At 44.9% G+C, this 27,040-nt stretch overlaps 1 protein-coding gene across 1 annotated transcript in view; it reads left to right on the plus strand.

Moving 5' to 3' along the window:
* Positions 1 to 27,040, plus strand: part of LOC147722600 (glutamate decarboxylase 1-like) — a 1,148,213-nt gene that overhangs the window by 802,228 nt on the left and 318,945 nt on the right. Inside the window, exon 9 of the mRNA XM_086965127.1 lies at positions 21,570 to 21,686. Coding sequence (XP_086821253.1) covers positions 21,570 to 21,686 — 117 coding nt within the window. The remainder of the gene's footprint in view (positions 1 to 21,569; positions 21,687 to 27,040) is intronic.

Consider the following 27,040-nt stretch of genomic DNA (forward strand, 5'->3'; position numbering starts at 1 on the left):
AGTGTGTCGTTGGTACCTGCCCAGAGTAGGAATATATCATCAATGTACCGCAGATATAACCGGCCATGTTCCTGCCAGTTATCTTGGGAGAGGATGTGATTCTCTTCAAAATTTCGCATAAAAATGTTGGCGTAGCAAGGAGCAGCCGAATTTCCCATGGCCGTACCATTGAGCTGTAAAAACCATTTGTCAAAGACTGTAAAATAGCTATGGTATAGCGTGAATATAGTAAGCTCCATGAGGAATACTTTCAAGTCATGATCAATATTGGATTGTGCCAGAGTTCTTTCAATCGCATCTATCCCCCCATATCTGCGGTACATTGATGATATATTCCTACTCTGGGCAGGTACCAACGACACACTCACCACCTTTCTCAACACCTGGAATCAGGTCACGCAAAGAATTCAATTCACTTGGGACTACAGTACATCCTGTGTCCATTTTTTGGACGTCAAAATACTAAGAGATTGGGGAGACTGGTCTACTACCATCTTCCGTAAGCCCACTGACAGGAACTCTACCCTACATTATCAAAGCTTTCACCGTATGGGACTAAAAAACAACTTACCATACGCACAGATACTGAGGGTGAAAAGAATCGTTTCCAAACCAGATGAGAGCAGTTCACAAATCAAAACTGTTCTAGACCGGTTACGAGCACGAGGATACCCTACTCCCATTCTGGACTTGGCTATCCAGAGAAGTGAGAAACGCAGCAGAGCTTCTCTGTTACAACCCAGACTGAAGACTCCCACTGACCGTTTAGTGGTAGTCTCAAAGTTCTCGAGAGCTTCCTCACTATTCCAAAAGATTATTCGTAAGCATTGGTCCATCTTGACACAGGAACCAGATTTCAAAGGCCTATTTACAGAACCCCCTATCTTCGCCTTCCCTAGGGGCAAGAATCTGAAAGAGATTTTGAGTAACACCAGTGGTTCTAAAACCAAAGTAACTTACAGTGGCTTTAAACCTTGTCATAATTGCAGCAATTGCAATAACAGCATACAAGGTAACGTGATGAACCATCCCATGAAAGGTTTCCCCATTAAACTGAAAGTGAACGCTACATGCAATAGTAAGAACGTGATCTATGCTTTAAAATGCCCATGTGGTAAATGCTATGTTGGCCACACAGAGAGGAAGATTCGCACGAGAATCTTGGAACATAAGAGTAATATTCGCACTGCAAATCAGAAATCGAGTGTGGCCACCCACTTCTTGGAAAACAGACACTCAATTGTGCAGCTCAAATTCCAAGTACTTGAACAATTTCCCACTACAGTGAACAATAAGAACCATTTACTCAAAAGAGAGAATTTCTGGATCCGTTATTTATCCACGATGGCCCCCTTGGGTCTCAATGATCGCATTGAATTCTTGTGTTATTTATGATTTGTTTACATATTGAACGTTATGTGTTGAAATCCGACATGTTTATTCATTGGTTTATATTTATATATGGTTTTCCACTTCTTTGCACCTTCCAACATGGCGCTCACCCTCAGCTCAGCACTGGGTCTTTTAGTCCTACCCTTATGTTTACTCTTGGTATATTCTCCCTTCCTGGTTGTTTACCGAGTGTTCACCCTTCACGGAACTCCGCGGAGTCTGACTGTTAACTTCACATCTGTAAGTACCCACGCTCTGGGACTCTGTATCACTCTGCATTATCGGTGGTGGCTACTATCTGTCTTTTGATTTACCCGGCATGTTTCACACGTTCGCTTTTGTTTGAGTTTGTTACTCGCCATCACGTTGGGTTACCGGTCATGCCTCTCTTTTTGTTGTGTAATTACCTACGTTTTTGGACACCTTCTGTAACCTTGTTTCAGCCTCTTACACGTGGGTTTCGTTTACCATAGACACGTTCACCGCATTGATCACCTCCCGTTTTTTCAGCACGCATTCACCTTAGACGGTCACAGCATGATTTGATATAGTTAAGATGCCATACGGATATTACAGCTAGTTTCCTTGTTTTTGTTTGTAGAGTAATTCCCCTGACGACGGGCCATGCCCGAAATGCATTGGGTTGTGTGATGTGATAACACACCTGAATTTACGTACACTTGGATATGGATTACAAAGTGTAGATGTGCATTGTTTACAAGAACATCCCAGCATGAATAAGAATAAAATTGGATGTCTGAACATTTTCTTATTTGGATTACGATTTGTTGTTTAAATGGAACATTGAACTAGACCACTGGTCTCCCTAAAGTAGTGCGCAGGGCTGTCCTCTCCCTAGGCGGGAGAGCTTCTTTTGCAGTCTTATTCTACACACTGCCTGGCTAGACAGTGTTTTCCACCCTGCAGCACACGAAAACCCATTACAATCCTCAGCTTGTTGGATTACCTTAGCTGTGCGAGATCCACCACTCTGTACATTTCTTTATTTTCTGCCAACGGAACTCAGCACGCTCACATCATGAATTTCGAATCGGTCTCAGGTATGACCGATCAGAAAGCCAGTACCTTCGCTTATACCACAGATGATGCAGACAAGATCTACGGGATGATACAGGAAGATATCACCGTCACTGGCAATACCTGCAGCGTAGAAAGCAACCTCCGTCAATTACTCTACCTACTAAAAAAACAATCAAACCAAAAACTTCACGCCAGTACCCTGATCCGGTACCATCGTGTTCAACGGATCCCCCGTGGCCTACGGGTCCCTCTAAAACCACTCCTTTGCAAAAATAACACTAAATTTGTGGAACGCTGGTACTCCATTTTAAATAAATGTTCTCTTGATCTTAATTTATTGATCGTGGAGGAGCTAGCCAAGACTTTGGACGAACTCACACAAGAAATTTCCAACGTTAGAAAGGAACTAGACGATGCCCTGACCGAAGAAGAACTGAAGAAAATGTTGGAGGATATCAACACCCAATTAGATAAACATGTACGCGAAACACAGGAGAGAAAATTAAGGAAATTTAAAAGGGACACCATAGACTATAAACTCGGCGAGGTTTATTCCTGGGCCGAGGCATACGCCCGCCGGCGTCCTAACAAACCGTATAACCCTTTTTCGGCCAACGAAACCTCATCCTCGGATGATGACCAAAGAACAAGACCTACACAGACCAGAACAGATACGGATGCTCAAACTCCAAGCACCTCAAATAATACTGCGGTTCCTTTTTTAGAGCCAGGTTCCAACCAACAAAAAGAACCCGGGGGGGAAAAACCCGCCGAGGAACTGGAAAAAACACCACCGGCGAAAAGCAAAAAAGCGAAAGGAAGACGTTGAACCCAGAGGAGAATCTGGTTATTAACATTTCCTCCACCATCTTGTCTGACGAAGAAACACACATCCTCCAGAAAGGGCAATCTTTTGTACCTACCACTGGCACCAACACACTGGAACTCGAAGTGAGTACATTCAAATTGATACGCAATATGCGTCTGAAACATTATTTTCTCAACATCTGCCCTATTAACACCCAGGAGGAAGACATGCTCAGAGATCTACGACCACATAGTACATTCATGGCACCACAAAGCCATAAAATTATCGATGCATTCGAAAACCTAGTCAGACAAGAAATTCTTAAACTTCCTTTTATACAACCAGCAACACGCGGGAACCTTACTCGCAAAGAGAGAAACACACTACAGAAAATTGCTGACAATCCCAACATCATCTGTCAGAATGCGGATAAAGGAGGGGCCCTGGTAGTCATGGACACCAACTTTTATGAAGAAAAAGTGACCACTCACATTGATGATACTGACACATACGTCTCTCTCCCTGGGGATCCCACCAGGGAATATACTAATGACCTTATCATCATAATCAACAAGGCTTTTGATAACGGTACAATTAATGAAAAAACTAAAAGATATCTGACACCAAACAACCCAAGACCTCCTGTTTTATACATGTTACCGAAACTACATATACATCCAACGAATCCTCCATTTAGACCCATTGTGTCGACAAGAAACAGCATTCACGAAAACGTGGGAAAATTCTTGGATAAATATCTTCAACCATTTGTCACCACAGCGGATTCCTTTGTCAAAGACACCACGGACTTCCTACTGAAACTTGAACCAGTCATGAATTCACTCAAAGATTCCAATCTTATCATGTGCACTGTGGACGTCAGTTCCCTTTACACCTCAATCCCCCACGATGGGGGGATAGATGCGATTGAAAGAACTCTGGCACAATCCAATATTGATCATGACTTGAAAGTATTCCTCATGGAGCTTACTATATTCACGCTATACCATAGCTATTTTACAGTCTTTGACAAATGGTTTTTACAGCTCAATGGTACGGCCATGGGAAATTCGGCTGGTCCTTGCTACGCCAACATTTTTATGCGAAATTTTGAAGAGAATCACATCCTCTCCCAAGATAACTGGCAGGAACATGGCCGGTTATATCTGCGGTACATTGATGATATATTCCTACTCTGGGCAGGTACCAACGACACACTCACCACCTTTCTCAACACCTGGAATCAGGTCACGCAAAGAATTCAATTCACTTGGGACTACAGTACATCCTGTGTCCATTTATTGGACGTCAAAATACTAAGAGATTGGGGAGACTGGTCTACTACCATCTTCCGTAAGCCCACTGACAGGAACTCTACCCTACATTATCAAAGCTTTCACCGTATGGGACTAAAAAACAACTTACCATACGCACAGATACTGAGGGTGAAAAGAATCGTTTCCAAACCAGATGAGAGCAGTTCACAAATCAAAACTGTTCTAGACCGGTTACGAGCACGAGGATACCCTACTCCCATTCTGGACTTGGCTATCCAGAGAAGTGAGAAACGCAGCAGAGCTTCTCTGTTACAACCCAGACTGAAGACTCCCACTGACCGTTTAGTGGTAGTCTCAAAGTTCTCGAGAGCTTCCTCACTATTCCAAAAGATTATTCGTAAGCATTGGTCCATCTTGACACAGGAACCAGATTTCAAAGGCCTATTTACAGAACCCCCTATCTTCGCCTTCACTAGGGGCAAGAATTTGAAAGAGATTTTGAGTAACACCAGTGGTTCTAAAACCAAAGTAACCTACAGTGGCTTTAAACCTTGTCATAATTGCAGCAATTGCAATAACAGCATACAAGGTAACGTGATGAACCATCCCATGAAAGGTTTCCCCATTAAACTGAAAGTGAACGCTACATGCAATAGTAAGAACGTGATCTATGCTTTAAAATACCCATGTGGTAAATGCTATGTTGGCCACACAGAGAGGAAGATTCGCACGAGAATCTTGGAACATAAGAGTAATATTCGCACTGCAAATCAGAAATCGAGTGTGGCCACCCACTTCTTGGAAAACAGACACTCAATTGTGCAGCTCAAATTCCAAGTACTTGAACAAGTTCCCATTACAGTGAACAATAAGAACCATCTACTCAAAAGAGAGAATTTCTGGATCCGTTATTTATCCACGATGGCCCCCTTGGGTCTCAATGATCGCATTGAATTCTTGTGTTATTTATGATTTGTTTACATATTGAACGTTATGTGTTGAAATCCGACATGTTTATTCATTGGTTTATATTTATATATGGTTTTCCACTTCTTTGCACCTTCCAACATGGCGCTCACCCTCATCTCAGCACCGGGTCTTTTAGTCCTACCCTTATGTTTACTCTTGGTATATTCTCCCTTTCTGGTTGTTTACCGAGTGTTCACCCTTCACGGAACTCCGCGGAGTCCGACTGTTAACTTCACATCTGTAAGTACCCACGCTCTGGGACTCTGTATCACTCTGCATTATCGGTGGTGGCTACTATCTGTCTTTTGATTTACCCGGCATGTTTCACATGTTCGCTTTTGTTTGAGTTTGTTACTCGCCATCACGTTGGGTTACCGGTCATGCCTCTCTTTTTGTTGTGTAATTACCTAAGTTTTTGGACACCTTCTGTAACCTTGTTTCAGCCTCTTACACGTGGGTTTCGTTTACCATAGACACGTTCACCGCATTGATCACCTCCCGTTTTTCAGCACGCATTCACCTTAGACGGTCACAGCATGATTTGATATAGTTAAGATGCCATACGGATATTACAGCTAGTTTCCTTGTTTTTGTTTGTAGAGTAATTCCCCTGACGACGGGCCATGCCCGAAATGCATTGGGTTGTGTGATGTGATAACACACCTGAATTTACGTACACTTGGATATGGATTACAAAGTGTAGATGTGCATTGTTTACAAGAACATCCCAGCATGAATAAGAATAAAATTGGATGTCTGAACATTTTCTTATTTGGATTACGATTTGTTGTTTAAATGGAACATTGAACTAGACCACTGGTCTCCCTAAAGTAGTGCGCAGGGCTGTCCTCTCCCTAGGCGGGAGAGCTTCTTTTGCATTGAGAATCTTAACACATGACTGACCCATGTTGTGGATGTCATAAATGGAGTTAAAGAGTCTAATAGTACCACAAGATGTTTTGCAATATAATGGTTGTATGCAGGTCAGACAATGGAATGGGTGAGAACTGTGAATACATAGTGCTAGACTTCTTTCTCTGGATGCAAAGATTTTTAGGTATACTGAGCTCTCAATCTGTTGCCTGATCTGCATTGTGCCTGCTACTTTTCAGCATGTTTCATGCTCTCTATAAGGAGGGCTTGGTTTGAAATTGCTGCACTATCTATAAACAGAATTTGTACAGTTAAGAGCACTATTCATCTAAGTCTTAGGTTACAAGACCTTGGCAAAATTAATTGTGGTTCTGCAGGTACATTCCAGGTTTCAGAGCCTGATTAGATGGTGACTGGAGTAGAGAAAACAAAATAAAAGGACGGAAGTTTTTTTAGGCCTTAATCTAGATTGTCTATTGCTTCAGTTGTCCCATAATACTTATTGTTTCCTACTTTACAGTACAAGGGATTAGGAGGTGGTCTGACCAGAGAGAGGGATAAAGATATTGCAGGCACCCAGTCTCAAAATCAAATTCTAAAACAACATGTAGCTTGGAGAGCTATAGGTTCTCTACAGTGACACAGTGTGTCCCCTTACTGAGCACATTATATAACCAAAAGACCGTATCACTCAGTAACATTAACATATTTTCTCTAGTGCAACAGAAGGCTTCTTATTAAGAAATTTTTCTCAACTAATTATGCATAAAAATAGTATGCTGATCCCCACATTAAGTGGCATGCCTCATCATTGGGATCGCTCTTCACCTTTAAACAGTCTTGTTGCTAGGTAGGCTCATCTTGAGCTCTTTATGTGAGCGATTATATATGGGCGAGTCTTATCTCCTATGCTTATGACAAAGGAACTATTGAAAAGTGTAGCCTCTGAATGTCTATTGGGGTCTCTTTTAGTTAAACTTGTATTCATTTGGAAAATATACATCTAATCTTGTCTCATTTACACAAGGTTAAAAAAGGGTTGAGTAAGAGTTTTGATTTAGGGAACCTCCCTCATCACTTAAATCTGGGTCAACTTGTTTGTGCTCTCTCCTGTCAAGAGCCTTCGGGTCACAAGACATTCTTCCAGTAGTGGCTGGTGTCAGGGAAATGTGGTGGGGCAGTGCTAGGGGGGTATGGGGGTCTGCAATAAACAAAGTTCGCCGGTCTTCTGCTCCTCTGGGCACAGGCTGAAGTTCCTAGCCTCCCCATTGGCCAATCCGGATGAGTTCAGTGTCAGGATTGTGCGGACCAGACTTATTTTGCACTCCATTGGGAGCTGGGAGCCTGTAACCCAGCAACTCAGCTGGTACACTGACAGCAGTACCCACCACTCCTCCCCCCCTGCTGCAGTGCTGTCGCCCTGCTCTCCAAGACTCAGCCACAGGGCAAAATATAAAATGATCTGCATTTAGATAATTTTATTTTTCACTTACCTCTGCAGGCAGTGGGGTGACGCTCTTCCGCTATAGCAGAGGAGCCCCTCCTGCATTCTTCAGGACCAAACAGATCTCTAACTCTGATCTTACTCATTTCCCTTTCCTTAGACTGTGAGCTGCGTGTTTATACCAACATCACACAGACTAGGGTAAGGCATTGATTTAGGAAAGAGTAAGGGCACCGTGTGGTTCTGAAGAATACCCAGTGACATATGAGCTCTAATATGAAACCTATATTTAATGTAATGAGTGAGCTTTCCTTAAGAAAACTCTTAACTCATCCACTTACTTTTTAACTTTGTACACATTAAATGAGATCAAAGGAATATTTTCCAGTTAAAACAGATTTAACTAGTCGAGAAACTAAAATGAGTTTAAAGCCTATACATACAGCAGTGAACACCTGTCACAAGTAGAAGATATAGGGCTCACAAATATAAAATCGCTCACAATAAATAGCTCATGATAAGTTCTCCAAGCAACATGACTTGACAACATGGGGAAGAGCAAGCCCAAAGATAAAGTACACCACCTACTGTGGTGAGGGTTCAGTGTCCCATATTTATGGGTACTTAGTTTAGAGGAGTTTTTGAAATAAAAAGCCTTTCACTGCAATATAGCAAATATCCGAATGCCATTGAAATGACAGTCAAGTGGGTATATAGAAAATTATGAAGTCAATATGACATCATAATGACAGTCTTTGATATATATATATATATATATATATATATATATATATATATATATATATATATATATATATATATATATATATATATATATATATATATATATATATATATATATATATATATATATATATATACTACTATTATAAAGGAAGAACTTTGAGGCTTTGAGGCGGGTAAACTCGGGAACCACAGCGCCAATCCACACACCCGATACATCGTTGGAATCCTCAGGGTGTGCAGATGGACATAGGCTATATAAAGTTAAAAAATACGTTATATTTAAAAAATGTACATTATAAAAAAAGTAGTCCCCTCGAAGTAGCGCCGGCCGCGACCTGCGTGCTGATGTCAGGAGCACGGGGAGGAGCGGCGTCCAGGAGCGGCGGACATGGCACGGGGGAGGAGCGGTGACGAGGGGCGAGGAGCGGTGGACTGAGGAGCGGCAGCTGAGGTAAGGCAGCGGGGGTCGGGGCAGGCGGGGGGACGGGGTGATGTAAGGCTCTAAACTACCACGATCACGCTCATTACTTTTACCTCAAACACAGCTCAGGAAGTTAAACTGCAGAGCGCCAGTGTTTCAGCTTTAAGGGTTTAGGTTGACACGCAGGCATTATGTTACCATGCTGGAATCTCGGCACAAGGGTAAACCCCGCTCAAAGAGACCCCACAGGCGAAAGTGATCCGTCAACCTCAGAGCCGTGTTTAAATGTGCCCTCTTTTTGTGGTACTTTTCATGTGGACGGGGAAAGCAAACAGCCCGAAGCGCACTGCTGTGACTATCATATGTCACCTTTTTAAGGCTCCAGGGGACAATGTCGGTGCAGGCGGGGGTCAGGGCAGGCGGGGGAGGGGGCGGGCGGGGACGGGGAAAGCAAGCAGCCTGAAGGAAAGCCAGGAAATCTGGTTCGGTTTATCCCCACTCTGAACACATGGAAATGGTAATTTCCAGGCAAAGGCTGGAGTAATAGCTGCAATACAGTGAGACGGTTTTACATTATAGTGCACTGCTGTGACTATCATATGTCGCCTTTTTAAGGCTGCGGGGGACAATGTCAGGGCAGGCGGAGGTCGGGGCAGGTGGGGGACGGGGCGGGCGGGGGCCCAAAATGCTGGACAATGTCGGGGCAGGTGGGGGTCAGGGAAGCCTCATTGCTCCCGGACAAGGTCGGGACGGGCTGTTAGTATATTATATACCAAATATATGCAACAAATTAATTATACATAATTGAATACAGTTAAAACATACATTGCGATAGTACACCAGTACTTTTTATCCTAACAGTCCTATCTCATTTACTCAGTGTATTCTGGGACTGTTCTCACAAGGGACAATTTTTGAAGGAATATAACTTTATTGTACGTGTACACCAGTTAGATGTACACTCTTGATCTAATGACCCTTTGTGGATAATATGAAAATCTATGAAACACCCGACGTATTTCCAAACCCGCTATTGGTTTCCCGGGTTTTTCATCAGGGCTGGACTTGGTACCTGTTAAATAATAAAGGAGGAACAATTGAGTATGTTTGCCTTCTCCTTCGTTCTGTCTAACTTTATCTATATGGGTTCAAATAGTTACCTCTGTCCTTCGCGGACACTTTGTTTCTTATGTCAGTACTCTAAATAATATAGCGGCACATACCTTGGAAGGGCGGCGAGAAGTATGTTTTTTGCCTCCGCAAGGCTCGAACAAAAAAACTGCATGTGGGGGCAGGAGAGTGACAGGATGTAGACAGCATAAAGTTAAGTTATGCTGAGTGCTTATTTGGTTATTGCTAAATTTATTTCGGACAGGATGTTGTGTTTTGCGGAAGTAATTTAAGCTAAATTCATTTTAAGAGAATTAATCACAATGGGGCGCTTCTCAAGACAGAGCAGAACTGGGCCAGAGTCAGTCATGTGTCAGACTACACACAACTTATTCTATCCCAAGTCTGCCGCTAAAGCTGCCAGGTATGTACATTAACTCTGCAGGCAAGGTGACTACACCTGTACAAAGCTCGTAAAAGGTATTTAAAATTAAAAGAGAGGAAAGGAAGAGTCAGTCGCCAGCGCAGTGGTATATCGATTGACTGGATTTGAGAGATGGGCAGCACGGTGGGCAGGCACAGGCCTGGGGGTGAAGCAGAATCAGGCGCGAGCTCCAGCTTATATAAGGCGAGTGGCGGGCGGGGCAAGATCCCACGGCCCGTGGAGGAAGGGACAGGGTACTGAGTATCAGATCCAGGGCTGGCACGTGACGATCCTTCTCGCGCCACTTCACAAACACCTGCTCGGTGTAGCTCCTATCAGCTGAATGGAGTGACAGTGCTCATGAACATATCCTGCCTTTTTGGGCCTTAGAGCATTCTTTCCTCAGCTTCACATACAAGCTTACATGTGATCAACACACAGGATTTTGTTCAAACTAAATATCAGTTTCGTGATTGCGGCTAAATCCAGCCAAGTTTTTTGGAAGGGGCAGAGACCTTAAACTAGCATTATTTTGGGAAGGCTGTGGCAGTCAATCTCAGCATGGGTGCCTCCTTACTCTAGTATTTTAGAGTTTCAGTCAAAATCTCTAAAGCACCTTCAAAAGGCATTGCGGCTGCTTGCTCCCGAAGGCAAAACGCTGTGGGACGCGAGGAATTCAACTGCAGCATCCCGCGAGTGGTGCACACGCGCACATATGAAATTTGACACCAAACAGATGGCACACTGTGCGCCACTGCTCGTAACCGCAAGCCATGAGCCATTGGCGGATACATTTCTTGGTAAAGTTTGGACACACACCCGCCTTTGCGCAATTACCTGCTGTCTTTTTACAAAGATGCCCGCAAAGCCCAATAGAAAAAATGCTCCAAAAAATACACACGCACGAGCGTGTGAAAAGTCCAGAGTGATTCCAAGAGGTCGTTTTCCTAGAGCAGTTCATGCGTGCTGCCCTAGGCTCGATCTAAAAAGCCACACTACAGCAGCGTCGTCTAGAAGCATGACAGATGCTTTCATGAGCATTAATACTTTCTAAACTGCACATTATCTGTCCTGCAGCTGCACTCCTATTAACCAAAGGAGTGCAGCAAGTGGAAAGTTCAGGAGCCACTTTTTGCTGAACTTGTGACCCTCCTTAACCCCACAGGCTGCCGTGGAAGAAGAACGCTTACCTATCACTCATGTATTCCTCATCCACAGTGGTCTGTCTCTTCCTCCATCCAAGATCCCACAATAAAGAAATGACTGTTTTTTGCTCTGCTTGCATTTTAAAAGCAGCACCGCAAATGTTCTCTGATCGGATGTGCTGTCTAGTGAAGTGTGTGTGCACACACCCAAGGCACTGCACGCTTGGAGTAGCATAGAGGGAACAGTGGTAAGGACAACGAAGTTGACAAAGGGTATTTTGAATTTGGTCCTGTTAGATCTGGGGGTCTCTAGTTGGCAGAGGTAGGTACTAATGTCCAAATGGGGAACCTTGCTTCTAGTCAGGGTAAGGGGGATACACTCTTTAGATAACCCCCTGCTCACCCCCTTGGTAGCTTGGCACGAGCAGACAGGCTTATCAAAGGCAATGTGTAAAGTATTTGTACCAACACTAACAGTAACATGGTGAAAACACCACAAATGGACATCACACCAGTTTAGAAAAATAAAGTATCTTTATTTAAACTACACAAGACCAAAATGACAAAAATCCAACATACACAGTTCAATAATATGATTTTAAAAGAGTACTAGGGTTTGCGTCAAAATAATCCACAGTTGCGTCACATTTAGCCCAAAGTACCTGTGGATGCGACAAAAGTTCCAAATGGAAGCTGCAGTGTTGAAAAACAAGCAATGCGTCACTCCTGAGACCCTGGGGAAGAGATGCTACAGCCCTGCTGGACGCAGCAGACGTGTATGGGGAGGGATGCAATACCTTGTATGGATTCCGGTGCGCAGGTTCGGTAGGAAGCGTCTCGCACAGGCACGATGCAACGATCTTCGGGACGGCGACGATCTCAGGTGCGGCGACGATGCACAGCGTCGATCATCTCCTCTCATAACCACTCGATGAGATGGCTCTGCGACGATGTTTGCAGCGACGTAATGCGGTCTGCAAGCAAACGGTGCGGTGATCTCACCCAGCGACGACAGGCCCTGCGACGATACTTGCAGCGACAGGAATCTTCCCACATCGGGCTGATGCATTCCGCAAGGGAACGATGCATCTGCTCTTGCAGCGGCAACAGGCGCTGCGACGATCTCGATTGTCGCGGCCGCGGGGATTTCCTTACACTGTCGGGGATGCGCTCCGCAAGCATGCAATGCGTGAAAATTGCAGATTGTCTTCTTTTCTCCTTGTCCAGCTCCCCAAACAGCAGGAACAACTTCCAGAGGCCCCACAATTGGATCAAGCGCTCTAAGAAGGGCAGAACTCACTCAGCAGAGTTCAAGGGGGAAGCTGGGGGTGAAGTCCTTTTGTTCCTGGGACTTCTTAACAGGCCCTTGGAGATCTCTTCAAGCAAGGGGACACAGCACACAGCAAGATCCTTCCCCTCTCCTTGGCAGCAATGCAACTGCAGGACAGTCCACAAGCACACAGCAGGACAATCCTTTCTCTTCAGTCTTCCATTTTCTCTTTGGCAGAGGTTCCTTCTTGATTCCAGGATGATCTAATTTTGTGTAGTCTGGGTAGCCCTTTTTATACCCGTCTTTCCTTTGTTCTCTAGAGGCAGAGAGGCCTTGGCATGGTCAGAACCAGTTCAGGTCAGTTCCTGAGCACTTTGTTTTTCTGTCTTCTCCTTTCCTTTGAGAGAGAGGGATAGGGTTGTCAGCCGCCCAGCAGGAGGTGGAGCCAGCATTGTGAAAGGCAGGCACAGCCCTATTCAGGCCCAGGTTCTATCCCCTCCCACCACTCAAGATGCAGATGCAGTCATTCAGCCTAGGGCTGACTCATCCAACCTCCTGGGGGCTCCCCAGCCCCTGTCACTCACAAACCAGGCAGTCAATTCACAAACAGGCCAAGGCACACTTAATGGTCAGACAAGAGAACAGCCACTTTCTAAAAGTTCTGTTCTCAAACACAGGATTTAAAAACCATCTGTCCTAAAAGATGTGTTATTAAAATCTGAGTTCAGGGAAATCAGACTTTAATTTTCTATTTTGCTCCTATGGGAAGATATGCAGGTAAACAGTATACACAGAATTCCCCATTATAGCCTATGGGCAAGATAGCCCTCTTAATAGTGAAAAAATGACTGTAATTCACTACCAGAGCATTTCACACACACAAGTACATGCTCTACCTTTCATATACACTGCACCCTGCCCAGGAGGGTACCTAGGGCCTTCTATAGGGGTGTCCAATGTGCACAGAAAGGGAAGGGTTTAGGCCTGGCCAGTGTGGACACTGGCCAGGGCAGCATGGCAGTTAGCAACTGCACCCAGGCACCGCCGTGGCAGGCCTGAGACACTATTTTAGGTATACTGATGTGGGTGTCACAATCAGTGCTGCAGGCCCACTAGTAGCATTTGAATCACCAGCCCTGGCACACTCAGTGCACTTTACTAGGGACTTCTTAGTAATACAAATATGCCAATCATGGATAACCAATTACAATACCAATGTACTCAGGGAGCACTTGCACTTTGACACTGATCAGCAGTGGCCAAGTGCCCAAAGCATCTAAACCAGAAAAAACAAAATCCATCACAGCATCAAAAAAAGTACAGGAGGTAGAGGCAAAAAGTCAGGGGAAACCACGCCAAAGATGCCAGGTCTAACAGGTCCTAACACTGTTGTGGTAGGTCAGCTCCCCAGAAGGAATGACCTAGACAGAAGATGTAAGGCAGAGTAGTGTCTGCAGCAATCCAACGTGTTTCCTTATTCTTCCTCGTCGGACAGACTAGGAAGACTCTCCCAGGTTTGACTAAGTCTTCTGCAACAAAGAGGAAAGGATGGTGGACTAATGCTTCTGCACCACACGCTAGTTTTAAATTGTTTACAAGTCCTGCGCAACAAGCCAGAGCATCAGCTGTCAGGTGATGCCTCTGTAAACCAGATCCTATACAAAGCAAGGGATGGGTGTACTCCGGGTGATGAAGTCCAGAGAATGATAGTAAGTTTTCCCAAAAATCTTTATTTTCAATGCTTTTACATTATAGAAACGTTTTACTCAGCCAACGTGTTTCGCTCTCTCATGGAGAACTTCGTCAGGGCTTGTAGGGGCAATGACCCTCACAATACAGATGTATGGCTACACATAAAGGGCTCTGCAATAAATAATGTTGGGTGCAGTGTACAGTGTAAGAAGGCCTGGTCCGGCTTGGCGTCTAAATAAGCCACGAGTCCTTAAATAAAGAACTATTGCGTTTCAAGATCGCGCTCCAGAGCATCGTATGATGGGCTGTTAGCCAAGGTAGTGGAGCCAGTTCTGGCCTCTGAACCTAGAACTAGAATCTATATATTGAAAAATAGTCGCAGAATGTGGTTGATGCTCCAGGCAGTAACACTGGTCTCAAAGGGGAAATTCCCACGGCCCTCGGAGTGTCTGACCTGATGTTGCAAGGCCTTTTTTGGCCATGGGGATTTCCCCTTTGAGTCCAGCGCGACTATTTTTCAATATACTGATCCCGCTCTAGGTTCAAAGGCCACAGTTGGCTCCACTACCTTGGTTAACAGCTCCCATCATATGCTACTCTGGAGCCCAATCTTGCAACTCAATAGTTCTTTATTTACGTTGTGCCTTATTTAGACACCAGGCCGACCAGGTCTTCTTACGCTCTACACTGCGCCCAATATTAATTTATTGCAGAGCCTTTATGTGTATCCGTACATCTGTATCGTGAGGTTCAATCCCCCTACAAGCCCTGATGAAGTTCTCCGAGAGAAAACAAAACGCCTTGGCTGAGTTCAAAGTTTCAATATCGTAAAAGACTTGAAAATAAAGACTTTTTGGAAAACTTACTATCATTCTCTGGACTTCATTACCCAGCATACGCCCACCCCTTGCTTGGACTAAGTTTCCTGGCATGTGGGCTGTGTGGGGGGGCTTGTGAAGGAAACTGGGATTTTATTGTTGTACCCCTCTATGGTTTGCCTTGCAATTGATGCAACTTTGACTGAAGTGCACCGGATTCATGCTAACCAGGTCCCCAGTACTAGTGTACTTTCCCTAAAAAGGTTCAATAATTTTCCCCAACTGGCAAAACCTTTACTACACCTCTGTAAGTCCCTTGTAAATATATACCTGCTAACTCACACGGTGCCACCATGTATCACATGATTTTGGCTCCCTTCACACAGTCACACGGAGAAGAGCCAAACCACATGTTGGGAGCGACAAAAAGCTGAAAACCACTATAAACAGTGGATTTCCAGCTCATTTTTGAAGGCTGTAAGCAGCCGATGTTCATTAAAGGTATAAATATACCCCAGGACATGGGCAGCAGCCTGGATGACCCTTTGTTTTGGTTTTCTTTGGGAGGACATCTGGCGATTGGTGAGGAGCAGAGTGCCTCTTAGATAGTTCTTGGTACCAGACCCGCCCCTTCCAAAGCCCCACCCCCTCCTCACACTGTGAAGTTATTTTGTAAGTTGGCAGGTTTGTGTTAGAAATGGGATTTCTCGTTGGCTAAGGCTTGCGCCAAAGGCAGGCAGAAACCACCACTCTAGGTAGGGCAAGGGAGTTACGCGCTGAAGATAAACCCTGCTCACCCCCTGGTAGCTTGGCATGAGCAGTCAGGCTTATCACAGAGGCAATGTGTAAAGTGTTTGTGCAACACACTCACACAGCAGCAACAGTATGTAAATGGTACACCTGGTACCCAGGGCCTGAGGTACTAAAAAGGGTCCCTAAGGGCAGCAGCATGATATCTTCCACCCTAAGGGACACCTCATCAAGCAAATGCAAGGCTGCTATAGCAGGCGGTGTGTCTTGGAGCAGACAAAAGGGAAAACACAACATGTCACACATTCCTGTGTGCCATGTCCCCTAACACTGCATGTAATATTTGTAAGTCACTCCTACAGCAGGTCTGACAGCCCTAAGGCAGGGTGCTCAATATTACATGTGAGGGCAGATATAACCCTGTGCTGGTCAGTCCTATTACTGCCAGTACAAGTGACCAGGGAAGCCGTTTTAAAACATGTGCTGGACACTTTTGAAAACGAGTTCCCCAGCTGCATAGTGGCTTCACACAAAATAGGTATGTTTGGTATCAAACATTTCATATTAATAAACCCACACGGATGCCATTGTTGGATTTCCCAGTACAAAAGGGGGTGGTGATGGTCCAGGGAAGACATGGCTTGGCAGTTCGGGCTAGACTGTTCCCATGAGGCACAGGGTCAGACTGATTTGCATATAGCCATGTCTGAACTGGGGTGGCAGAGTGGGCTAAAGAACGGTGATGGATTAAACCCAGATCTTTTGACTGGGTGTGAGTGTTTGATTGATTCAGATGCTCCGTCCATCACCACCCCCTTTTGTACCATTGTTGGATATCCCAACACATACAGCCAGAGGGCACCTTAGAGGTGCCCCCTGAAAACTTTCCAGCCTCAGGTGTGCTTGATGATTGGTTTCTGCCAGCCTGCCACCCTAGACACTGTTCTGACCTCCTTGAGCGAGAGCCTTTTGCTCTCAGGAGACCTAGAACAAAGCCTGTCCGGGAAGAGGATGTAACACCCCCTCCCACAGGATATCCTGCTGATTATCCTCTTTGGGTCGATGAGCTTCAAATAAGCTGCTGCCTTTGAAATGTACATCTGGCAGCTCTCACAGGAGAAGAAGCCGAACCTGCCCCTGTCCAGAGCCCCCTTGGCTCTGGACAGGGGCATGGGAAAATTAAATAGTCAGGTAGTACCACCCCTAATGTTGTTACTATGAGGTGGACACGATTTTTTAGAAATAGCCTTTTTGTGATGCATACATAGGAATTCTGTGGCAGGGTTATGCCAACTTCCCACATGAAGTGATCATATAGGGGGCTTAGTGACCCCAAGAGTCAGTAGCCCATTGGCTACTACCCTACACTCCCCGAACAACCCCTAAATTCAGTATTTAGGGGAGGCCCTAGCACCAGAGGGGAAGATCCTAATGACCTAAGAAGAGAGAGGACACCAAAGAGCCACAAAGGCCGAGAAGAGAGATGAAGCAGCTGACCTGGTACAAACCCTGCCGGCCTGTGTACATACTTGGCGAAAAAAGGCACAACAGCTGTGACTCCAGAAACTTGGGAGGACTGCCTTCCTTCAAAAAAGACTCAAGACTTCTCAAGAACAGCAGACCTGTTCTAAAAACTCTCCAGAATAGAAGTCCCTGAGGTCTCCAGAACCACCAAAATCTGACACCCAAAGACACCACTTCACCTGTCTCCTCCAGCCCATGTTGAAGTGGGCCACCAGTGCCAACAGCATTCCCTAGTCCTCCAGAGCTCGAGTCCAATGTGGCTTCACCTCTCCTGGACTCCCCAACATTACCTGTAGCCTCTGCATGCAGGCCCCCTCAACCGCAACAGCTCAATTAAGGAAAAACCCGATGCCTAAGGACACACCTGCAACTGGCGCCTCTGGGCCTTTGAGAAGTGGACCAAAGGTGTCCTTCCCGTCTTGGAGCATCGCAAGCCCTGAGTCCATTTCCTGGTTCAGCCCGACTGGCTTCCTAGCCAGAGCCCGCAGCCTCTTTTTGCAGTGATCGATCCCCATTGAAGCCATTGGGCTCCCTAAATTGATTTGAAAACTGCCACCTTTGCACCACAGGTGGTGTACTGTTGGTGCTGCCTTGGACCTTACCCACTACTCACCTTAACTCCTCGAGATTGGTCCTGTAAGTGGATGTACTGTACCTGTGTGCAGAACATGTTCTTCCTTACATAGCATAACATTGCAGAACTCAGAAATTGCAGTGTCCTCTTTTTAAAGTGAAAAGAATTTATATTGAAAAAGTACTTACCTGAACGATTTATCTCTGATGCCAAATCATGTATATGGGTACTTGGTATTTTTTTAAATTGGTAGGGAACTCCTTCTTAAGTCGTGTTGTTATTTATTAATTGTGTGTATTGTACAAATGTCTTGCACTCCTCTGTATTAAGCCTAAGGGTGCTCTACTAACTACCCCCTAATAGAGCACTTTGGAATTGCATAGCAAGCCGCTGTCCACTCATAAGGGAACCTCTGGACTATTCACACTGTATATCAATGTAGTGATATATCACATAAAGAGCCAGCTTCCTACATCTCTGCACACAAACGCACCAATATTTTGAAGAAGAACGTTTAAATGAAAGAAACAGTTTATTATATTGACTGTAAAAGGTAGGCCAGACCCAAAAAGGGGGGTAGTTTTTTATGCTTCTTGACAGTATGAGTAACTTGATTTTTATATGGCAGTATCTTAACTTTTATATGACTGTCAGCAGAGGCAAGAATTCATTTTAAAGCTGCCCAGTGCACTGTTCTCTGCATTCTCATGTCCAAGGGTGTCCCATACCTGCCTACTCCTATATGGAGGTTGGCATCCAATGTCTTGGTGAACTGTCCTTGTTCCACGGCTCTTACCTTGGTGGACATTCTTTGTCTTTGAAGGTCTTCCCCTGCCTATCAGACATATTTCTCATCTCCTCATGTTTTATAAGAAACTGAAAAATCAAAACACATCTGCTCTCAATGTTAGCTGTCTATGCCTGTCAGGTGTATCTAGTGCCTGCTTACCACAGGGTAGCAGTAGGCTTTACAATTACACCATGCATTAATTTACTCATTCATTTAGTCACAATACTATTAATTAAAGCACTGTTTCTATGCACTGTACAAAACAGATTTTAGCATCTGGTATCTTAATTAACGAGCTCAACAGCAATTGTTCAAGTCACTGAAACCGTCTTGTAGGCTCAGTCTGCACTGTAAATGTTCGAAGGGTAAATTGAGTCCAGACTTTATGGTATTTTTCTGTCACATTTATGCGCATGAGCGTTCATACTGGACATTGATAAACCTATGATGATTAGCGTTGTGTGTGGGAGCATTATGCACATGACAAAGGGAGCAGTACTGTGCTGGATGATTGACGTCCTATGATGAGAATCACTATAAATTGTGCACCATTCCCATTCATTATATCTGTATACATCCTGTATCATTAATCTACTACGTGTATAGAAATACCTCATAGTGAAACTGTACCCTTTTGTTTCAATTTTTTGGATCATACTGCAAAATAACACGTGCTACAACTGCCTATTTTAATGATATTCAGTTAACCAACATTTGATGAATGAAAGACTGAGTATGTCTTACTGGGACTTACATTCAGACATACGCTCCCTGCTGTAATTACACCTAACAGACCACCCTTATTCACTTTACAAACATATAATCCCTTCTACCATAATAACACTAACGCACAACACACACACTGCACTCCACCACACTTTTTTTACTCTCTGCCATCCCTTTCACTCTCTATGTGGTCTAACAAGGTTTGGACGACTCTACTTTTGTTGTTTCTGATCTCTGCTTCACTCACCCCTGATAGATGTTTAGCTCGCCGGCTAGAGCGCATACCTACAAGGGCTGCTGCCTATTCACTCCAAAGCATTTGCTCCCACCACACACATGGCCAACACTAGCCTGTTTCCTGGTGGGTCTCTCCCACCATCTTATCTAGGTAACGTTATGGCTCATGGTGACTGTGAGAGGTTGTGAGGGTGCTCTGGATAGTACAAAAGATGCTGCTCCCATCATCCTCCATGTGTTGGGAGCATGACGTGTTTGCTCTTATCACTTCATGGCTGTGCAAACCAGCCTCAGGGCTCATGGGGCACCCTTGTGTAGGAGGTTATGGCACCGTCATGTGAATGAGTCCTTTGCATGTCGGTGGGCAAAGACACTGTCAACAGAGAGGGCTTCTTTCCCTCACAGTGGTTGCCTCTGTGGTGGATTTACACAGTACAATGCCAGGAGTCATGACACCTAGGGGGCATATCTCATGCCTCTATAGCCGCAAGAACGTCACTTTTTTGATGTTGCAGTGGCGTTACGGGCTTCGCCTTATTTACAAGCAGCGTTAAGCCACTAAATGTGGCTTAATGCTGCCTTGCAAATAAGGCACCTTTTCACGCTCTACTTAGCGTAAAAGGGGTGGGCAATGGGTGTTGCGGTGGGCATTCCGCCACAACACCCATTGATTTAGGCGCTGCCCTCTATTTACAAGAGTGGCGTAAATATGGGGCAGTGCCAAAATTAAGACCAGGTAAAACCTTGTCTTAACAGGGCGCAACCAGGAGAAATTGTATTTCCCCTTGTTTTTGCTGTTTTTATGTGTGCTGCATTGTGTAACACAAATAAAAACAGAAAAACACCATGCATGATTGTTTTGTGTGCAGGAAGGTGTCCCTTCATTTTAAAGATGACGAGTTGCAACTTCTATATGTGCTGCACAAAGCAGCACACTTGTAGAAGTTGCAAATCGCCAATTAGGGTTTTTTTATGTGCAGGAAGGAACACCTTCTTGCGCATGAACAATCATTCCCCACAACGCAGGTACCCTTGCACTGTGGAGCAAGGTGTCCCTTCGGTGGGGTTAGGAAGATGAATTTTGGCCATTTCAGGGGGAAACACAGGGCTGCACCATATTGTTGTAAATACGGTGCAGCACTGTGTTTTAGAAGTGGCGTAGCGAGCTGTTAAGCCATGCTCCATCACTGTTTTGTAAATATGCCCCCTAGTACTTCCAACAACGAATGCTTGGCCTTTGGAAAGATAAAACAGTTGAATGACACTTCCAACAAGGCAATTCTCGAATGGGGCTGATCAATTGCCCCCTTCATAAATGCAGTCTTGTGGGCAGTTACAACATATGAATGACACTTTGAGCAAGCAATGGCCGAAGGGGGATGGCCCAAAGATTTGTTTTATGAATATTGTTTAATACTTTTCATACATTTCATAGGCTTTTGTCAACAGCTAAATCCGTCCTTAAACCACACCCAAAACTCATAGAAATTAGACATCCTTGTTTCATTTTTAATGTATGACGTTGTTTCTTTTTCAGGGATATATCCCGTTTTATGTCAGTGCCACTGCTGGGACAACAGTGTTCGGAGCTTTCGACCCTCTTGCTGATATTGCTGATGTATGTGAAAAGCATGGACTGTGGATGCACGTGGATGTAAGTACTTTTGAAATATTGACAATACGACAGGCCTATGTGTAATATTTAATTTACTTTCATACAATAGCAAACTAAACCCTCTTTTGAGACAACAAAGCTTTCATCACACATATTGTCACTTTTCTTGTTAACGATGTTCAAGTTGATGAGCAAATATATGAGAACACAGGGGCATATTATCAAGAAAACGGTGTTAAAATTATCGCCGGTTTAGCGGCAGAAAACCGCTAAAGCAGCGATAATGGGCTTGATAATATGCCCTGGAGAATTCCAATAGAAGCTCATGCTCTGAGGTGAACATGGGCTTCTATGGGAATTCTCCAGGCCACATTATCAAGCCCATTATCGCCTCTGTAGTGGCAGTTTTCTGCCGCTAAACAATTGTTAATTTTAACACAGTTCTTGACAATATGCCCCACACTTCTTTCATTTTAGGACGTATCTATACATTACCATGCTTTAATATTGAAGCAGGCCTTTATCTAAGCATACATAGCAGGTAGCGCTATACTTTGTATCTATTTTGGTATGAATTTATGGCGGTCAGTGAAGAGTTGTCAAACACTACAAAGAAATAGATGACGTGATCTTATACATAGACCTTGGTTTCATGGGTCTGACTGAAACACACTTAAATGAAGTGTGTCAATCCGCTATGGATTACTTATTCTGTACAAGGGCTCCATTTTGTACCTCTCCAGAGAAGACAAAAGGTGGAGGTGGAATAGCACTGATTGACTGGAGTTCATCATCATCATCAAAAAATACTTTATTCATCTGCCAAGGACCCTAAAAGCATCAAGTACAAAAACATGATTTATACATTCAAAATATATAATTAAAATAAGTTCTGCAGAGAACCAATCATATAAGTTAATATACATAAAAACACACAATAGTCTATATCTAGAGTGTTGATCACTTAGAATATAAGGAACAGGTCTCTTCATAATAAAGTGCCTAGAGTGCCTTCGATTAACAGACATTAAACCGACCCGTCCACTTTTTCAATATGATTGAGCGCTGGCTACAACTAACCACTGCCACACAGGTATGAACTGATGATAACGATTGTACATTAAACATAGCTTGTCTACCATATCTAGGCCCACATGCATGAAACAATTTTGCATTTGCAAACGATGCAAATCACAAAATTCGGTCATTTGTGAATGCAAAATAGACTTTCATGATGCATTAAAGGCTTTGCAGCCGCAAATTTAGGTAACCACAATTTTTTGTGATTCCCTAAAATTGCAAATGCTAATATGGAATCACAATTAGTAATTCTGTAAGCACATGTATGAAGCATTTTCCAAATGCAAACTGTGCATTTAGAAAAATGCAATTACCCTCGACTTCAAGTCAATGGTAACCATGTGCAAACTGTAAAATGCACAAAACTGCATTTTTCAAAGTGCCATGCAGTGCACACTGGTCCCGAGGGCATGTGGGCTTTACATGGCACATTCATTTTTTTGTGGTGCTTCAAGGGGGCCTTAGCAATTACCAATTAGGTAATGGCAAATTAGTTAATGCAAAACCATTTGCACCTATGGGCCTCTCCGCCCATAGGAGCAAATGGATTAATATTGCCTAATTGCGATTCGCTATGTACCGAATCGCTATTAGGTAATATTAAGGAATCCTAAAATCTTTGCTGATTCCTTACATACATAGCATTTTGCGATTACCAAATAGCGGTTCTGTAAAAATCGCTACTTGGTAATGGCAAAATGCTATTTTGATACACGTGGCCCATAGCGTTTGCCTCCTTCAGGATAGGTAATAATGCAGGCTTCCTAAACAAGTAATATAATGTACAATAAAGCATAAAAAGCAGTGTAGCCTGAGGCGAACATTGCTCACACGTTTACTAGAATGAGCAACTGGTTCAGGAAATGCAACCATAAAATGAATTACATTAAATCTCAACCTTGTTACTAAATATCTGTGATGACTAATTGTGACCCTAGAAAGGTATGATTCCATAGTAGATGTAGATTTTATGATTTTATTTTTGTGAAACCGTATGGTTTCGGCTTTCAATATAGTCCCCATCATTTTTACACATCCTTAAAATCGTACATTTAAAGAGTCTTTAATGGTGGATGTGAGACTCGCAGGGTAACTGAATAGTTCTTGCATGTCCAATCTGTGGCTGCCCTTTTTTATATAGGCAAGCCACAGGATCTTCATTGCATTGTCTAGCTTTATACTATCTGGGAGCAACATGTGATCATATATATATATAGAGGCTGGGCCTCTCGTTACCTAATGGGAGGAGTTTGTTGTTACTAAAGGAAATCACCTCACACGAACTGCGGCATCTGAAGAGGCTTGACGCCGAAACCGGTCATGCTGACTTTGTTTAATAAATGTCCTGAACGAACCCCGCTGTGTCCCTTCCCTTTCTTCAACCAAGAGAGGATCTTTGGCAATATATATATATATATATATATATATATATATATATATATATATATATATATATATATATATATATATATATATATATATATATATATATATATATAGAGAGAGAGAGAGAGAGAGAGAGAGAGAGGTGGTCATAGGCCTTGCCCCCTTTTTATGCCACTCTGCAACTCAGCTCTGTGGTGCTTACTGGAGGTACCTGGTGGGCTAGTTGGCCCCCAAGGACCCTCAGGACTCAAGGGGCCTTAATCCCCCAATTTACAATGCACCAGGGGCTGCGTTTGCACAGTGGTGCAGGGAGGGGGTGTGGCCTGATGTGACAAGTGTTCAAACCGCCCTGTGGCGCGTTTTTAAGTTGGGGGATTAATGTCCTTGAATCCTGAGGGTCCCTGGGGGCCAACTAGCCCACCAGGTACGTCCAGTAAGCACCACAGAGTTCTGCTGCAGAGAGGTGTAAAAAAGGGGCGTGGCCTCAGACCACCTCTCTGCAACCCAGCTCTGTGGCGCTTACTGGAGGTACCTGGTGGGCTAGTTGGCCCCCAGGGACCCTCAACATTCAAGGGGAATTAATCCCCCGAATTAAACCCCGCCAGGGGGGGCGTTCGCACAGTGGTGAAGGAAGGGGGCGGGCCTGATATGACATGGGTGTACATATGCAATCACTCTGCCAAAACCCAAACACTTATAAATTCACCATTCACTCTCCTTGCAGCACTCTAATCATCCAGTCACTGCCCATGCACTCATGTAATGACTCATGCACTGACTCATGCACTGCTACAATAACCTGAGCAGTACCCATGCAGTCCAGCCATCGCCCTGTCACCACCCATGAACTCCTCCAATCACCCAGCGAGCACCATGTACTTATCCAATCACTCCGCTAAAACCGAGGCACTTATAAAATCAACATGCACTGTCTTTGCAGTACTCTAATCATCCAGTCAGTAGCCATGTACTTATGCAATGACCCAGGCACTAACACATGCTATGCTACAATCCTCTGAGCACTACCCATGCAGTCCAGCCATCGCCCTGTCAGTACCTATGCACTCTTTCAATCACCCAGCCAGCACCATGTACTTATCCAATCACTTCACCAAAGCCTAAGCACTTATAAATTCACCATGCACTCTCCTTGCAGTACTCTAATCTTTCAGTCAGTACCCATGTACTCATGGAATGACCCAGACACTAACACATGCACTGCAACAATCCCCTGTGCACTACCCATGCAGACCTCTAACCACCTACACAGTAGTGACTCACTCCTCCAATTATCCAGGTTGGACTCCATAAATCCCTCTGTCACTACCCATGCACTCCTCAAATCAGCCATCCAGCATCATGTACTTATCCAATCACTGCGCCAAAACCCAAGCAGTTATAAAATCGCCATGCACTGTCCTTGCAGCACTCTAATCATCCAGTCACTACCCATGTACTCATGCCATGACCCAGTGTTAGACCTCTCAGGCCTAGGGTGGTCTTACCCCGTTTTCTTTGCCCTTTTGCCTTGTTTTTTCCGCCATCTTTTTGTTGGACCTAGGTCTCTGGGTGCCTTCCCACTGCCAAACAGTGCTGAGGTGCAGATGCTCTCTCCCAACAACATGGCTGCCACAGGCACCTGCTACTGCGAAGTGGCCTTTGTAGACACACACTAGTAGTCAGGGGCAGGCTGGGACATCATGATACAGTATCACTGAAATCCCGCCTTTTTAGTCCATAGCCTAGAATGTAGAAGGTCCTGGAATCTTCCAGACCAGGGGAGGGGTTACTCTTTGCCGCCTTTAGAGGAGGGTCACCTGACCTAGGGGTATAAGGGCAAAGGAGGGAACGCTGCCTGTCAGTTGGGGCACCACTGGACCTGGGGGAACCTCTGCAGGAGTTTAGGCGGTTGGTCCTAGGGGAGGAACCTACACTACTGGTACTGACTGAGCCTAGGCACTGCTTTTCCAAGTTAGGTGAGGGACTATGCCAGCCTGCTGATCTGGCCCAGCGTTGGGGAACCCAGGGAACCACCTCCAGTGTGCCAAGGGGAACCATCCTGCCTCTGAAGCCACCAACTCAACCCCCCATCTTTCCCCCCCAAGAAACTACACAAGAACCTACCATCCATCCCCCCAAGAAGGGCGCTGTGACCATCAAGCGCTGTGTGGAAGCACCTGTCTGCTGTGAACACTGCTGGGGGATCAACCAGGTAACCAGCGCTTACTGCCTGAACAGTGCCACTGCACTGTCTTACCTAAGCTGTGACTGATCCCAAGCGCTACTTTGCCCTGAACTGCCAAGAATTGTTTGCTGCCGGGACTGTCTGCCCCCTAAGCGATGTCATCTCTAAGCTCTATCCTGCTCAGAACTGTTGCCACTAGAACTGTGCCCTGCATTATTGCCAAGGAAGCGCTTACCATTCCAGAACTACACCCTGCTGCTGGGGCTTCTAGGCGCTACTTGTTAAACTCACAGCCACTGCCCCTCCGTGACTGACCTCCAAGGTGCTGTGTGGTTTATGCGCAGACTGCCCCTGACATCACCACCGCAGCCCAACGCCTGCTGATAGTGCGGTTGCGTGCTCTGGAGAAGAAGGAGCGCTATTGTGGGGCCGAAATCACCGCCTCTGCCCCTGCACCAGCCTCCGCACCTCCCTTCCTGCTGCAAGTTCCCTGCTGCGGCCCCCGAATCCTGGGGAGGGCCGCGGCGGTATCACTGAAGGCTGCGATGGGCCTGGAAAGCGGCTGTAGCCACATGATGGGGCGTCGGCCTTGTCATAGGCCATGCCCCCGCCAATGCCGCGCAGCCATTAGGCAAGGCTGCCGCGCCCGCAAGCTGCTCTGCTATTGGTGTCTGTGGGCGCGCCTTTGAAATCCCCTCTTCTGATTGGTTCCATGGCCCGAGAAGGCAACGGAAGGCCCGGG

This window comes from Lissotriton vulgaris, chromosome 4_1, assembly GCF_964263255.1.
Source record: "Lissotriton vulgaris chromosome 4_1, aLisVul1.2, whole genome shotgun sequence".
Taxonomy (NCBI): Eukaryota; Metazoa; Chordata; class Amphibia; order Caudata; family Salamandridae; genus Lissotriton; species Lissotriton vulgaris.